Source organism: Carassius carassius, chromosome 4 (assembly GCF_963082965.1).
Source record: "Carassius carassius chromosome 4, fCarCar2.1, whole genome shotgun sequence".
In the NCBI taxonomy this organism is placed as follows: Eukaryota; Metazoa; Chordata; class Actinopteri; order Cypriniformes; family Cyprinidae; genus Carassius; species Carassius carassius.
Window position 1 is genome coordinate 10,755,064 of NC_081758.1, and position 13,417 is coordinate 10,768,480.

A 13,417-nucleotide genomic window follows, 5' to 3' on the forward strand; every position below is an offset into this window, starting at 1 on the left:
TATTTCTTATGTTTAATTCTCTGTTTACATCTGTGGATGTGTGTGGTCACCATTTCTTTTTGTTTCTGTTGATTTTGTAGCTGAAGACAGCTACAAAAGTGTGCCTCTAATGCATCGGAGAGACTTGAGGGATTGAGGGAAAGTTGATCGGTTTCTCATCCACTAATTTTCATCATCATGTGACTGCTTAAACCTTTAAATCAGGGAGCAGTTGGGGTTACAATTCCATTGTATCTTATCCTTAAAAAAATCTGTTGTAAAGTCCATTACAATTAAGCAAGGAACATAGTTTATACAATTTACTTGTTCTATCTTTTTGCTCAGTGCAAACAAACATTTACTCCATTTGATGGGTATTGGCCATCAGTAGAGTATAGTTGGTGGTAGCGAAGAGGGTGTTCTTGTTGAAAACCTTCAAATATCAGGCCCTTAAACTGGGCACACACTGTGCAATTTCGGACAACTGAGAGGACGTGACGCCTCAGAAGCGTGACAAGTTAATTAACCTGAAACTCATGTGAAAGCATTTGGTACATGTCACAACTACTGCATGGTGAGTTGGTGGCAATCGCGTGAGATTTTGCATCAAACATGAAGGTTGGAGTTTTCAATGTTGCTGCTATTGCTTTGGATAGAAAAAGGAAATAAAAAACTCAACTGTGCAAATAATGAGGTGAACAGCATAGAACAGCATGCTCATTCAGTTTAACAAAACTAGAGTCTATTTGTGTGTGTGTGTGTGTGTGTGTTTGTGCTTGTGAGGGCCAAATGTCCTCACTTATATAGTGAAATAAGAAAACCCAGGACATTTTACTGATCCTCACTAGTTAGAAAGACTTAGAAATCAGACAAAACCATTTTTATTTAAATCTAGTGTTTTGCACATTTTTCTGTGAGGAAAATTGGGTTGGGGACAGGGTTCTCTTCTTTTACATGTAAACAAAAAAACAAAATCAATGAACATGATTTCTCAAAACAAGAAATCTGATCTTATTGTACAGCACAAAACATATGTTCACACTATTTCTTTTTTTGTTTTTTGTTTTTGTACACGTATATTATAAATATTTTACATCTGCATATCAGGTGCTTGTATTGCAAACTTTAAACCTGTTTCTGACAATGAACTTTTCCTGAGTAGCACTTTACAAGTTCCTAATTGCCATTTAATATAAGTGCAATAAAATGTGTCATTGTTTTCCATTTTTTTCTTACAAGGGTACATTATGAACAGTGGAGAAATGTAGTTGTCGATTTGCATGAGAATTTCATGATGTTTCTACAGGGGGTCTTCACTGGTGTGGGATGGCATCTGTTCAGTTTTCTCTGGCCCAGCCGAGCTCTTGCAGTGCTCGGGTTTACTGCCCAGCTGATGGCCGTACTCAAACCGGATCCTCAGTTCTCCCACCTGTGAGTGCGGAAGGATGTCTGGGATCCATTCAATCACAAAGGGCACAGGCTCTGTCTGCTCAGAAGCACATGTCCCTGAGAGAAACCATACCACACTGTTTTAGTCATAAAGCACAATACATTGAATGATAATGATTATCCCCTCGTACAAGCCTCCCTAAGTGACACAAGTCATTACAAAAAAAGCAGTTATGACCATGGTTAAAATGGTTAAAACTACATACAACAACGAGCAATACTGCAGATTGCTAAATCAGGAATCTAAAAGAACACTCTTTCATTCTTTCTATCTAAAAGGACAGTTCTTGTAGACAGTGGAATCATTTTTGGTCCAGTTGGGGATGAGAATTGATAGGGAAATATGATTTGGCACAAAACCAGGACTGATAAATCCGACTTCACAATAAGTGAATAGATGCACTTACCCACTCTGAGGAAGGTACGTAGCTCCAGTGGTCTGATGGCCAGAGGCTTACTGGTGCGTGAATGGAGGCAGGTGTCTGATCCAGGATCAGTAGGGGTTTCCCGACAGCGATACGGTGAATAGGAGCCATCACTGTTCTTCACAAAACTCTGAGTGAGTTCTAGTGGTAACTGTACAAACAGAGTGCCATCATTTAGAGATTGTCCACAGATGCTACATCCATTAGTGAAGATTTGATGCAATGGGGGAAACGAGCACAAACCTCTGGGGTATCAAAGATGCGTTTTACATGCATCAGGTTGGTAATGTGCCAGGTGTATTTAGAGAAAGAGCCCAGAGGCAAAGCGTCATTACGCACAAAAGCTAAAAAACGCACAAATTACAAATTATTAAAACTAGGTGTAATGAAATGTATAATCAGATTAGACTGTTAGAACACTATTAATATAAGGTTAGATACTAATGGCTACAGATATTTACTCACTGGTGGTGTAGTTGGGAAGTCTTCTCTTCTTTGAGCCCAGTGATAAACGCTGCTGTAAGGCATTGAAGAAAGCTTGCGGGATGTGGAAGACCAGCGGCTCTGGCTTTCCTGTTTATATAATATCCTTAAGTATCAATCTGATCAGATCAAAGCAAACTATACAGGTGCTGGTCATATAATTAGAATATTATCAAAAAGTTTATTTATTTCACTAATTCCATACAAAAAGTGAAACTTGTATATTATATTCATTAATTACACACAGACTAATTACTAATTGTTTATTTCTTTTAATTTTGATGATTATAACTGACAACTAAGGAAAATCCCAAATTCAGTATCTCAGAAAATTTTTATATTGTGAAAAGCTTCAATATTGAAGACACCTGGTGCCACTCTCTAATCAGCTAATTAACTCAAAACACCTGCAAAGCCTTTAAATGGTCTCTCAGTCTAGTTCTGTAGGCTACACAATCATGGGGAAGACTGCTGACTTGACAGTTGTCCAAAAGACGACCATTGACACCTTACACAAGGAGGGCAGGACACAAAAGGTCACTGCAAAAGAGGATGGCTGTTCACAGATCTCTGTGTCCAAGCACATTAATAGAGAGGCAAAGGGAAGGAAAAGATGTGGTAGAAAAAAAAGTGTACAAGCAATAGGGATAACCGCACCCTGGAGAGGATTGTGAAACAAAACCCATTCAAAAATGTGGGGAGATTCACAAAGAGTGGACTGCAGCTGGAGTCAGTGCTTCAAGATCTTCCTGCTGCTGACCTTTATGGAGATGCAGATTTCATTTTCCAATAGGACTTAGCACCTGCTAACAGTGCCAAAGCTACCAGTACCTGGTTTAAGGACCATGGTATCCCTGTTCTTAATTGGCCAGCAAACTCGCCTGACCTTAACCCCATAGAAAATCTATGAGGTATTGTGAAGAGGAAGATGCGATATGCCAGACCCAGCAATGCAGAAGAGCTGAAGGCCACTATCAGAGCAACCTGGGCTCTCATAACACCTGAGCAATTTTCTGAGATACTGAATTTGGGATTTTCCTTAGTTGTCAGTTAAATCAAAATTAAAAGAAATAAACATTTGAAATGTATCAGTCTGTGTGTAATGAATTAATATTATATACAAGTTTCACTTTTTGAATGCAATTAGTGTAATAAATCAACTTTTTGATGATATTGTAATTATACGACCAGCACTTTTTTACACTAATTTCAATATATTTAGCTTTTTTTCAGTTTGTTACATTTTATATTTTTTGTTATTTTTACACCTATTTCATAAATTTAAAAACGTATATACTTGTATGACTTAGAATATATATCTAAAAAAAAAAAATATATATATATATATATATATATATATATGCATAGCAGTATTTGTTTTACCACCACTTTTTTTTTGTTGCAATTATTTAATTTTGCAATTTTGCTATTTTGAAATACTTCACAATTTGATGACAACTAAACATAATGAGAAACATCACGTCGAGAAACATTACTTTTGAATCTTACATTGAATTTTATTTTCATTTTACAATATTATAGAAAAATGGCAAAATCATCTTGACATCATTAAATCCTGTCAAATAATGCAAAATTGTAAATATTGGAGAAATCTGAATCATTACATATTCTATTGTTATTTTACAACACTGCCATATTTTGTATATGCAACTTTATTGTAAATGGGAAAATGATTTCATATCCTTCAACACATTTACCCTAAACTACAGATGCTCATTCTCATTGACATGCCCCCAATTTAGAAACTTGGGCTCAAAAATTTTGTTTTAGTTTCCCACTCATAATTTGTAATTTTACAATTTTGTCCATGTGCACTGCTCTAGTAAATACAATCTTTCAGATATGACTTGAGCTTGCCAATAGTCTTCATAATCTTTAATTTATATTTATGTGTATATGTATTATATTTATATATATATATATATATATATACACTCACCTAAAGGATTATTAGGAACACCTGTTAAATTTCTCATTAATGCAATTATCTAATCAACCAATCACATGGCAGTTGCTTCAATGTATTTAGGGGTGTGGTCCTGGTCAAGACAATCTCCTGAACTCCAAACTGAATGTCAGAATGGGAAAGAAAGGTGATTTAAGCAATTTTGAGCGTGGCATGGTTGTTGGTGCCAGACGGGCCGGTCTGAGTATTTCACAATCTGCTCAGTTACTGGGATTTTCATGCACAACCATTTCTAGGGTTTACAAAAAATTGGTGTGAAAAGGGAAAAACATCCAGTATGCAGCAGTCCTGTGGGCGAAAATGCCTTGTTGATGCTAGAGGTCAGAGGAGAATGGGCCGACTGATTCAAGCTGATAGAAGAGCAACTTTGACTAAAATAACCACTCGTTACAACCGAGGCATGCAGCAAAGCATTTGTGAAGCCACAACACGCACAACCTTGAGGCGGATGGGCTACAACAGCAGAAGACCCCACCGGGTACCACTCATCTCCAATACTAATAGGAAAAAGAGGCTACAATTTGCACGAGCTCACCAAAATTGGACAGTTGAAGACTGGAAAAATGTTGCCTGGTCTGATGAGTCTCGATTTCTGTTGAGACATTCAGATGGTAGAGTCCGAATTTGGCGTAAACAGAATGAGAACATGGATCCATCATGCCTTGTTACCACTGTGCAGGCTGGTGGTGGTGGTGTAATGGTGTGGGGGATGTTTTCTTGGCACACTTTAGGCCCCTTAGTGCCAATTGGGCATAGTTTAAATGCCACGGCCTACCTGAGCATTGTTTCTGACCATGTCCATCCCTTTATGACCACCATGTACCCATCCTCTGATGGCTACTTCCAGCAGGATAATGCACCATGTCACAAAGCTTGAATCATTTCAAATTGGTTTCTTGAACATGACAATGAGTTCACTGTACAGTACTAAAATGGCCCCCACAGTCTCCAGATCTCAACCCAATAGAGCATCTGTGGGGTGTGGTGGAACGGGAGCTTTGTGCCCTGGATGTGCATCCCACAAATCTCCATCAACTGCAAGATGCTATCCTATCAATATAGGCCAACATTTCTAAAGAATGCTTTCAGCACCTTGTTGAATCAGTGCCACGTAGAATTAAGGCAGTTCTGAAGGCAAAAGGGGGTCAAACACAGTATTAGTATGGTGTTCCTAATAATCCTTTAGGTGAGTGTATCTTGATCTAGAGGTGAAATATGACCTGGACCAGTTCTTGACAGGCTCTATGAGATTCAACCTAATATTCTCTTACCATCAAACTGGAAGTGCATCGTCTGATGGATCCTCTCAGTAACACTGGCCAACCAGTGCTGGAAACCCAAAGACACATGCGTCTCATCCACCGGCTGGCTGCTTCCTGTTTAATTCACCCAATCACACAACACTCATCAAAATCAGCAAACTATGATAGTGAAAGCCATGTGTACATAATTTATATTTTCAAACTTAAACAGCTAATGTGATTAGAAATCTCTCTAAATCAACCAACAAAAGTTTTGTATCTGTACTGATGAACAATGAGAGCATAAGTGCTGGGGGAAATACAGAAAGTCAAAGAACAAGAAAAGCCAAAGTATGTAAGGAAAGAGGAAGTATCTGGCAGCACCTGGGTTTTTAAGCCCAGTAGAACTGAAGTGTTTTCTGTGAGTGGGAGCCAGCACTAAGCGCTGGTTTAGGGTGGGAGCAGAAGTGTCTTTGACAGCCAGAAGAGATGAGGATGAGACAAAGGAAGCTGTGTGAAACAGCGGCAGGTCCACAGAGCCAAAGAATAAAAGAGGAAAACAGATTACAGAGGAGGTGGTCAGTAACTGTAGAACATAGCAGCAGCATTTAGACATCAACAACAGATTTTTGTGGAGAGGTCGATAAGCAGGCCTACACAGAATCTGTGCCAACAGAAAGCTCAGATTTCCACAAAATTCTCTAAATTTCCTGCTTCCTGTGTCTGTTTATTAAATATTTTGGTGAATCTTTTGTCATTTTTGTAGTTGTTATATGTAACACTTTAATCTTATCTTAGCAAATTTTATCACATACATATATTTCCATGTTGTGATTACCCCAAATAAAATTAATACAGAAACTGCATTATGAGAAGGTACAAAGCAATTTTGCCGCCTAGGTGACTTTTCAGACCACTTTTCCTTAAAAGAGATTAGGCCTAAACATTGCTGACTGAAAACTGAACATTCTTCTTGTGGTTTGTTATTCTCACACAAGCTGTGAGTGATCATTTTATATGTACATATATCCAAAACAACTACACAGCCTTTGTCTTTAACTGATGTCTGTGGTCATTTTTGTCAGATAACACTGCTGTTATAAATCAGGACTTTAGCATTTCATGCTAATTTTTTTCTGTAATTCGGCTGTATTAAACTACAGAGAGCAGACGAGAAGCAAATGGAAGTAAAGGATTGACAATAGGCATAATTAAAATACAATGCAATGACATGAGTATGCTAATTAATGCTAATATATGCTAATTTTGCCATTTTCAAGCAGACTTCTATTGAAAGTGCTTGGCAACAGTGCCCTTTGTGCAGACGGTAGGAGGTTACTCATTCTGTGTAGCCTGTCCATGAGCTTTAACTTACCAGTAGAGGACTCCACAAATTTGAGTCTCTTGGGACGATGAGAGATGGAAGGCTCAATGTGCTGCTGAGCCTCAGGTATACTGAGCGTTGTGGCATCTGCCCTCTCCTGCAGTCCTGGACATGTGTAATAATTTTCACAGTCATCTCTAATACATAAATAAACAATCAATACACTATATATAGACCTGTTCGAAACCTCTTGTGAACCCTAACTAGACAAATTTTTTATTCATCACAACTGTGCTCTTGACACAAATGCAGGAATAGTATACTCTCTAATATAGCTAATTCTGGCCAAAACCTATAGAAGAAACACATGTATCCCTTGTGAAAGGTGAAAGCATGGACTGTGCATGGACTGTGAATATCACCTGCAGTATAGGGATGAAAAATAAATGTTGAGAGGAAATTATTAATATATTTTATTCTGTATCAAAAAGTATCAATAGAAAGTTTATCTTTTAATTCATGGACTTCCTCCAATAAAATTTTATGTCGGAAAATATATTTGTATACTATTCATTTTGATGTTTATTAGCATGTTGTTAGCCTAGCTCATGGTAACATCAAAATCTATTGAACACAATTCTGTCAAATTTGCTATGCGCTTCACTTAAGCACTATTTTTGTATTGCACAAGTTGCTTTCTTTGTAAAGATTTCCAAGTCTGTCATTTTTGGAACCTGGGTTAGGATGCAACCTTAGAGCAGAAGTAGCCCTTCAGTGGTAAGTTTGGCTAACTCTGCCTATTTTAGTAGACTTCAGTAGACTAGGCCAGGGTTCTCAACTCTGGCCCTCAAGATCCATTTTCCTGCAGGGTTTAGCTCAAACCCCGATCAAACACACGTGAACAAGCTAATCAAGGTCTTCAGGATTACTAGAGAGTTATGCTGGGTTCACACCAAAATATTTTTTACGTCTTATAAGATTTTCTAAATGTGATAGACCACAAACATGAGGATAAAAAAATCCTAGATTTAACCATTTTTTTCTTCCTATAGTGTGTTGTGTGCAATGATGTGACAAAGACACATTTTCAACCAGAGTCTCAACTGAACACAGGAAATCTCGCAAGACTTCAGAATAAGCATGGCGGACGATAAGCAGGAAGAAATGGCAATGATTGTGTTTGGAATGATTTTATACATGACACATTGTATAAACATTCATGCTGTTGCCACAAATCAACAAGCTGATTCTCCATCTCTGCTGTCCACATCAATTTCACTTTGTGCTGCGCCATGACTGCTTCCGTCTTCCATCATCTCGCTTTCTGGTTGGATATTGTAATTTAATAATAATTTAATTTAATTTAAATTTAATTTAATATTGTTTAATTTCAGGTGATAATCTCCAGAGCGTGCACGCATCTGTCCTCGGGGTTCGCCCCACACATCAGGATTTCTGATCGTAAATATTAAACATGTAGAATATTTACGATTCCCGATCGGGGCAGCTCCGATGTTCTTCCGATCAGGTTCGGACCGTCTTAACATACCTCACACCAAGGGAAAATCTGATAAGATAATCTGTAGAACCATCAAGATAATCAGGTCATAGCTAGGATTGTGGGAAGGGGGGAAATCTGCCCAAAATTAGCCCGATTATCTTTTGGTGTGTACCCAGCATTACGGGCAGGTGAGTTTGAACAAGGTTGGAGCTCTGTAGGAACACACCTTGATTAGCTGGTTTCAGGTGTGTGTATTAAAGGTTGGTGGTAAACTTTGCAAGAAATTGGCACTTCAGGAACATGTTTGAACAACAGTAAACAGAAATTGGGATCACTAGGTCAGTGGTTCTCAATTTTGGTTCTGGCAACCCACTGCTCTGCACATTGTGTATTTCTCTCTTTTCTGTCACATTCAGTTCAGTTCATTGGAGATCTCTCCTTATGAGCTGATGATCCTAATCAGGCGAGTAAGGTTACATTACATTACATTTATTCATTTAGCAGACACTTTTATCCAAAGCGACTTACAGATGAAGACAGTGGAAGCAATCAAAAACAACAAAAAGAGCAATGATATATAAGTGCTATAACAAGTCTCAGTTAGCTTAACACAGTACACGTAGCATGGGATTTTAAATAATATAATTTTAAAAAATTAATTTAAAGTTAGATAAGCATACAGAATGTGCAGAGCGGTAGGTCACCAGGACTGGAATTGAGAACCACTGCACTAGGTTTTGGAAGAGAGCTTACGTGCAGGTGCACATAAGGTGACAACATAATTCATAGGTCTTCAACCCTCCACTGGTAACCCACTGTCCTGCAGTGTTTAGCTACAACCCTAATCAAACACACCTTAACCAAATAATAAAGTTTTTCTGGATCAATTGAAATATCACATTCCAGAGTAGTTAGAAATAAAGCAGGTTGGAAATAAATTTTGCAGGACAGTGCCTATCCAGGAACAGGGTTCAAGACCTAGGACCTAAATGATGGACTTACCATTCATGTTGTAGTTGAGGAAAGCTGAAAACTCAGAGGCCAGCTTCTCATCACTTGTGAAGGCACAAACGCAAGCATAGAAATGGAGGCAGTGCTCAGGTAAATTATGCTGGTGGGAATTTTCTCCATTGTTGATATTAGACTGACCCCCACTTCTCACCCCCAAATCCCCCTTGGTATTAGGTACATAACATGCACATTGAAAGGGAGCCGCACCCACAGTCTTGTCTTTAACACCAGTTAAGCCCACCGTCAGATGCAGCAATCCCAGAGGGTGGGCTTCACCTGGTTGGCACTTCACTATTAGGGTCCCTTTAGAAACCCTCTGCACTAGAGGTCCCGGTGTCTCTGTAGCCAGCCTCCACAACTCTTCTTTGGCCTGGGAAGTGACCACCAGGGCCTCCAGGACAGAGCTTTTGAGCGGCAGAGGTGTTGCTTGGGTCTGACACTCCATGGCTTGCTTCACATGGGTACAGGGACTTTTGGGTGGTTGTGTTGCTTGTTGATGGCCACCTTCAACTGTTGACTCACTTTCATTCTGCTGACAAGAGGGCATGTAACAGCGACCGAGGTTGACACGGGTCAGCAGGGTTCCGTCTGCAGTTGTAATAGCTGTATCCGTGAGGACTAACTCAACAAAGCCTCGTTGTTCAGGGCCACGTCCCCTCTGACGCACAGAGAACACTTGCGGCCCTCCGGCCCTGCCACCTCCACTGTCTGTTACAACTTGAACCACTTCACATGCCCCTTTTTTCAAACGTCCAGTCCCATGTTCCCCATTCCTGAAGATGGTTCCACAGGCCTTGTTCTTACAGCTGAGGCCACGGGTGCCATTGTAAACGCCACACTGAGGGCACTTGCGGATGCCTCTTAATGTAGCCTTGCCCAAGTTTGACAGAAACGCAGGAGTCTTCCGTTTGTTTCGAGGTCTCCTGTTCAAGTTGCTGGAGGTTTGAGTAACAGGAGAAACCACAGTTTGTGATGCCAGTGATATTGCAGAGTTTACCAGAGAAGCATCCATTGTTAGCAGACGTACACTGAAACTGAGATTGATACAGGACAATTTTATTGTTCATCAACAAGGGGGGAGTCAAAGCAAAGGACTGTTTAAAGGGAAAATTTACCCCCAGGGCGTCCAAGACGTACAGGTGCATCTATAAAAATTTGAATATCATGGAAAAGGTCTTTATTTTTTGTAATTTAAAAAACGCAAACTTTCTTATAGTCTAGATTCGTTGCAAACAAACTTAAATAAATCAATTGATTGACTTAAGACTGATTATGACTAACAGCTTGGGAAAATTACAAATTTAGTATCTCAAAAAAATGTGAATGTTCAATTTTGAGCTTGATTAGTTTGATTAATTTTGAGTATAGATACTGGGTAACTCTTGGGCTAGTTTAGAACATGCAACCACAATTATGGGAAAGACTACTGACTTGACAGTTGTCCAGAAGACAATCATCAGCACCGTCCACACGGAGGGTAAGCCACAGAAGGTAATTGCTGAAAGGGCTGGCTGTTCACAGAGCGCTGTATCAAAATATATTCCTAGAAAGTTGACTGGAAGGGAAAAGTGTGGTAGGAAAAGGTGCACAAGCAACAGGGATGACCACAGCCTTGGGAAGATTGTCAGCAAAAGCCAATTCAAGAACTTGGGAGAGCTTCACAATGAGTGGACTGAAGCCGGAGTCAGCGCACTCAGACGTCTTCAGCGAAAAAACTACAGCTGTCACATTCCTAGAACCAAGCCACTCCTGAACCAGAAAAAACGTCAGAAGCATTTCACCTCGGGTAAGGAGAAAAATAACTGGATTGTTGCTCAGTGATCCACAGTCCTCTTTTCAGATGAAAGTAAATTCAGCATTCCATTTGGAAATCAAGGTCTGGAGTCTGGAGGAAGGCTGGAGAGGCACAGAATCCAAAGTCCAGTGTGAAGTTTCCGAATCATTTATTATTTTGGGTGCCATGACATCTGCTGGTTTTGGTCCATTGTGTTTTATCAAGTCCAAAGTCAATGCATTCATCTACCAGGAGATTTTGGAGCACTTTATGCTTCCATCTGCTGACAAGCTTTATGGAGAGGCTGATTTCATTTTGCAGCAGGACTTTAGCACCTGCCCACAGTGCCAAAGCCACTTCCAAGTGGTTTGATGACCATGATATTACTGTGATTGATTGGCCAGCCAACATACCTGACCTGATCCCCAAAGAGAATCTATGGGGTATTGTATAAGTAACATCTGACAAACAATACAGAGGAGCTGAAGGCTGCTATCAAAGCAACATGGCTTCAATAACGCCTCAGCAGTGCCACAGGCTTATCACCTCCATGACACGCCACACTGAAGCAGTAATTTGTGCAAAAGGAGCCCCTACAAAGTATTGAGTGCATAATTAAACCTACTTTGGAGATCTTGAACATTTCTGTTTTGTAAATCTTTTTTTGATTGATCTTTGAGAAAATATGCTAATTTTTTAGATACTGAGAAGCTGTAAGTCATAACCATCAGAATTAAAACCAAAAAAACTCTTTGAGATATTTAAGTTTGAGTGCAAGTAATCTAGAATATAAGTTTGCTTTTTTGAATTAAATTACAAAAAATAAATAACTTTTCCAAGATATTCATTTTTTTTTACTTGCACCTGTAGGTGACTTTGTTTCTTCAAATACAGTTCAGTTTCTTGCACAGACCAATCGTTTCATGTCTTTACACATCAATGTATCGTCACGAGCCTCAGGGTTTAATTTGGTTTTGTTTGTGTATGTTTTTTTAGTCTCAAAGCCATGATTCCCATCCACTTATGACTGACAGACTGCAGTGGTTTGAATTAGAAATCTTTGTTTGTGTTCTACTGAAGAAACAAAGTCACCTACATCTTGGATGCTCTGGGGGTAAACACAGATAAACATACAATTTTCATTTTTGGGTGAACTCTCCCTTTAAATACTGTAATGCTGTAAAGTGCAGCCTTTTAACTCAGACACAAACCCCAGTGTCCCTATAAAGTATTACTGTAAATCCCTGTCTGACTGTTGAGATTACCACATACTGGATTGTAAAAAGATCTGAAATTATTTTTTATTCAGTTTGATTCAATCATCACACAGCTCACTCACACAGTGAATAATTTGAGGAAGTTTCTTACATGCAGACACTTTCTACAACAGAAAACAGCACTGGAGGAGGTAGATGTTTACCTACAGTCCATTGCAGGAAACAAAATGTGCAAATTTCTTCTGTTGTTTAGCAGCTATGAAGCAGTTCTTTATTGTTCCAGCAACATGTGAATACTGCAGGCCAAGATCATTTTCACAGTTTACAAAATATATAAGAGGGGGGTTGGCTGGGGCTATGTGAAACCCTGCTGTTGGATTGGCACGTGTCTAAAAACCTAATTATTGCCACAGTACCATGCCCAGAAAACCACTGTGCTTTATTTGGTTAGTTTAATTTCTCATTGTAAAGTTCTAATCTAGGCAATAAAACTCTTTAGTCTATGTAATGAAAGACGATACATACATTAAAAACTAGTAGTTTTAGTGCCTCCTTCATGATGTAATTTTAAATAACGAAGAGAAAACACGGTAAACGTTCATTAAATATATATTTTTAAATTGTTCCAGAAGACACATACTTGCACATTTGCACAAATAATATGAAAATGTCACTGACATGCAATAACTACAATATAAGACTAAGCATTCTAATGACATCGATTCTTCGGGACTGCTTTGAGTTAAACATTAGCTGTGCGATAGTGAATGGTAGAGTGTATAAATGATGATGAGACAGGCCGACCTCTACAGCAGCGCTTTCCCGGCGCTCAGTGGTCAGATCCGGCGGAGGATTCTCTTCAGAGCTCCAGTGACCGTCGCCATTCCTCCTTACAAACAGACTCTCCGCTGCGGCTGTAACGAGCTTCCCGATTGGCCACAGAACGACCAATCAAAACCATACATTATTTACTAGCTTATTAATATTCTGGAAATATTTTTTATTTCTCAAGTTGTTTCTTTTTAT

General features: G+C 39.1%; 1 protein-coding gene across 2 annotated transcripts; it reads right to left on the bottom strand.

Annotated features, from left to right (window-relative positions):
• Positions 1-844: 844 nt before the first annotated feature.
• c4h2orf42 (chromosome 4 C2orf42 homolog) lies at positions 845-13,329 on the bottom strand. 2 transcript variants are annotated; one of them, XM_059546884.1, is made up of 9 exons: positions 13,196-13,329; positions 9,392-10,434; positions 6,940-7,053; positions 5,949-6,074; positions 5,595-5,699; positions 2,319-2,426; positions 2,097-2,197; positions 1,836-2,004; positions 845-1,485 (listed from the first exon to the last, which is right to left on the bottom strand). In XM_059546884.1, the coding sequence occupies exons 2-9, from the start codon at positions 10,410-10,412 to the stop codon at positions 1,280-1,282; spliced, it is 1,950 nt and encodes a 649-aa protein (XP_059402867.1). In that variant the 5' UTR covers positions 10,413-10,434; positions 13,196-13,329; the 3' UTR covers positions 845-1,279. The 2 variants fall into 2 exon arrangements, with proteins under 2 accessions (XP_059402867.1, XP_059402874.1); XM_059546891.1 differs by lacking the exon at positions 5,949-6,074.
• Positions 13,330-13,417: the final 88 nt, after the last annotated feature.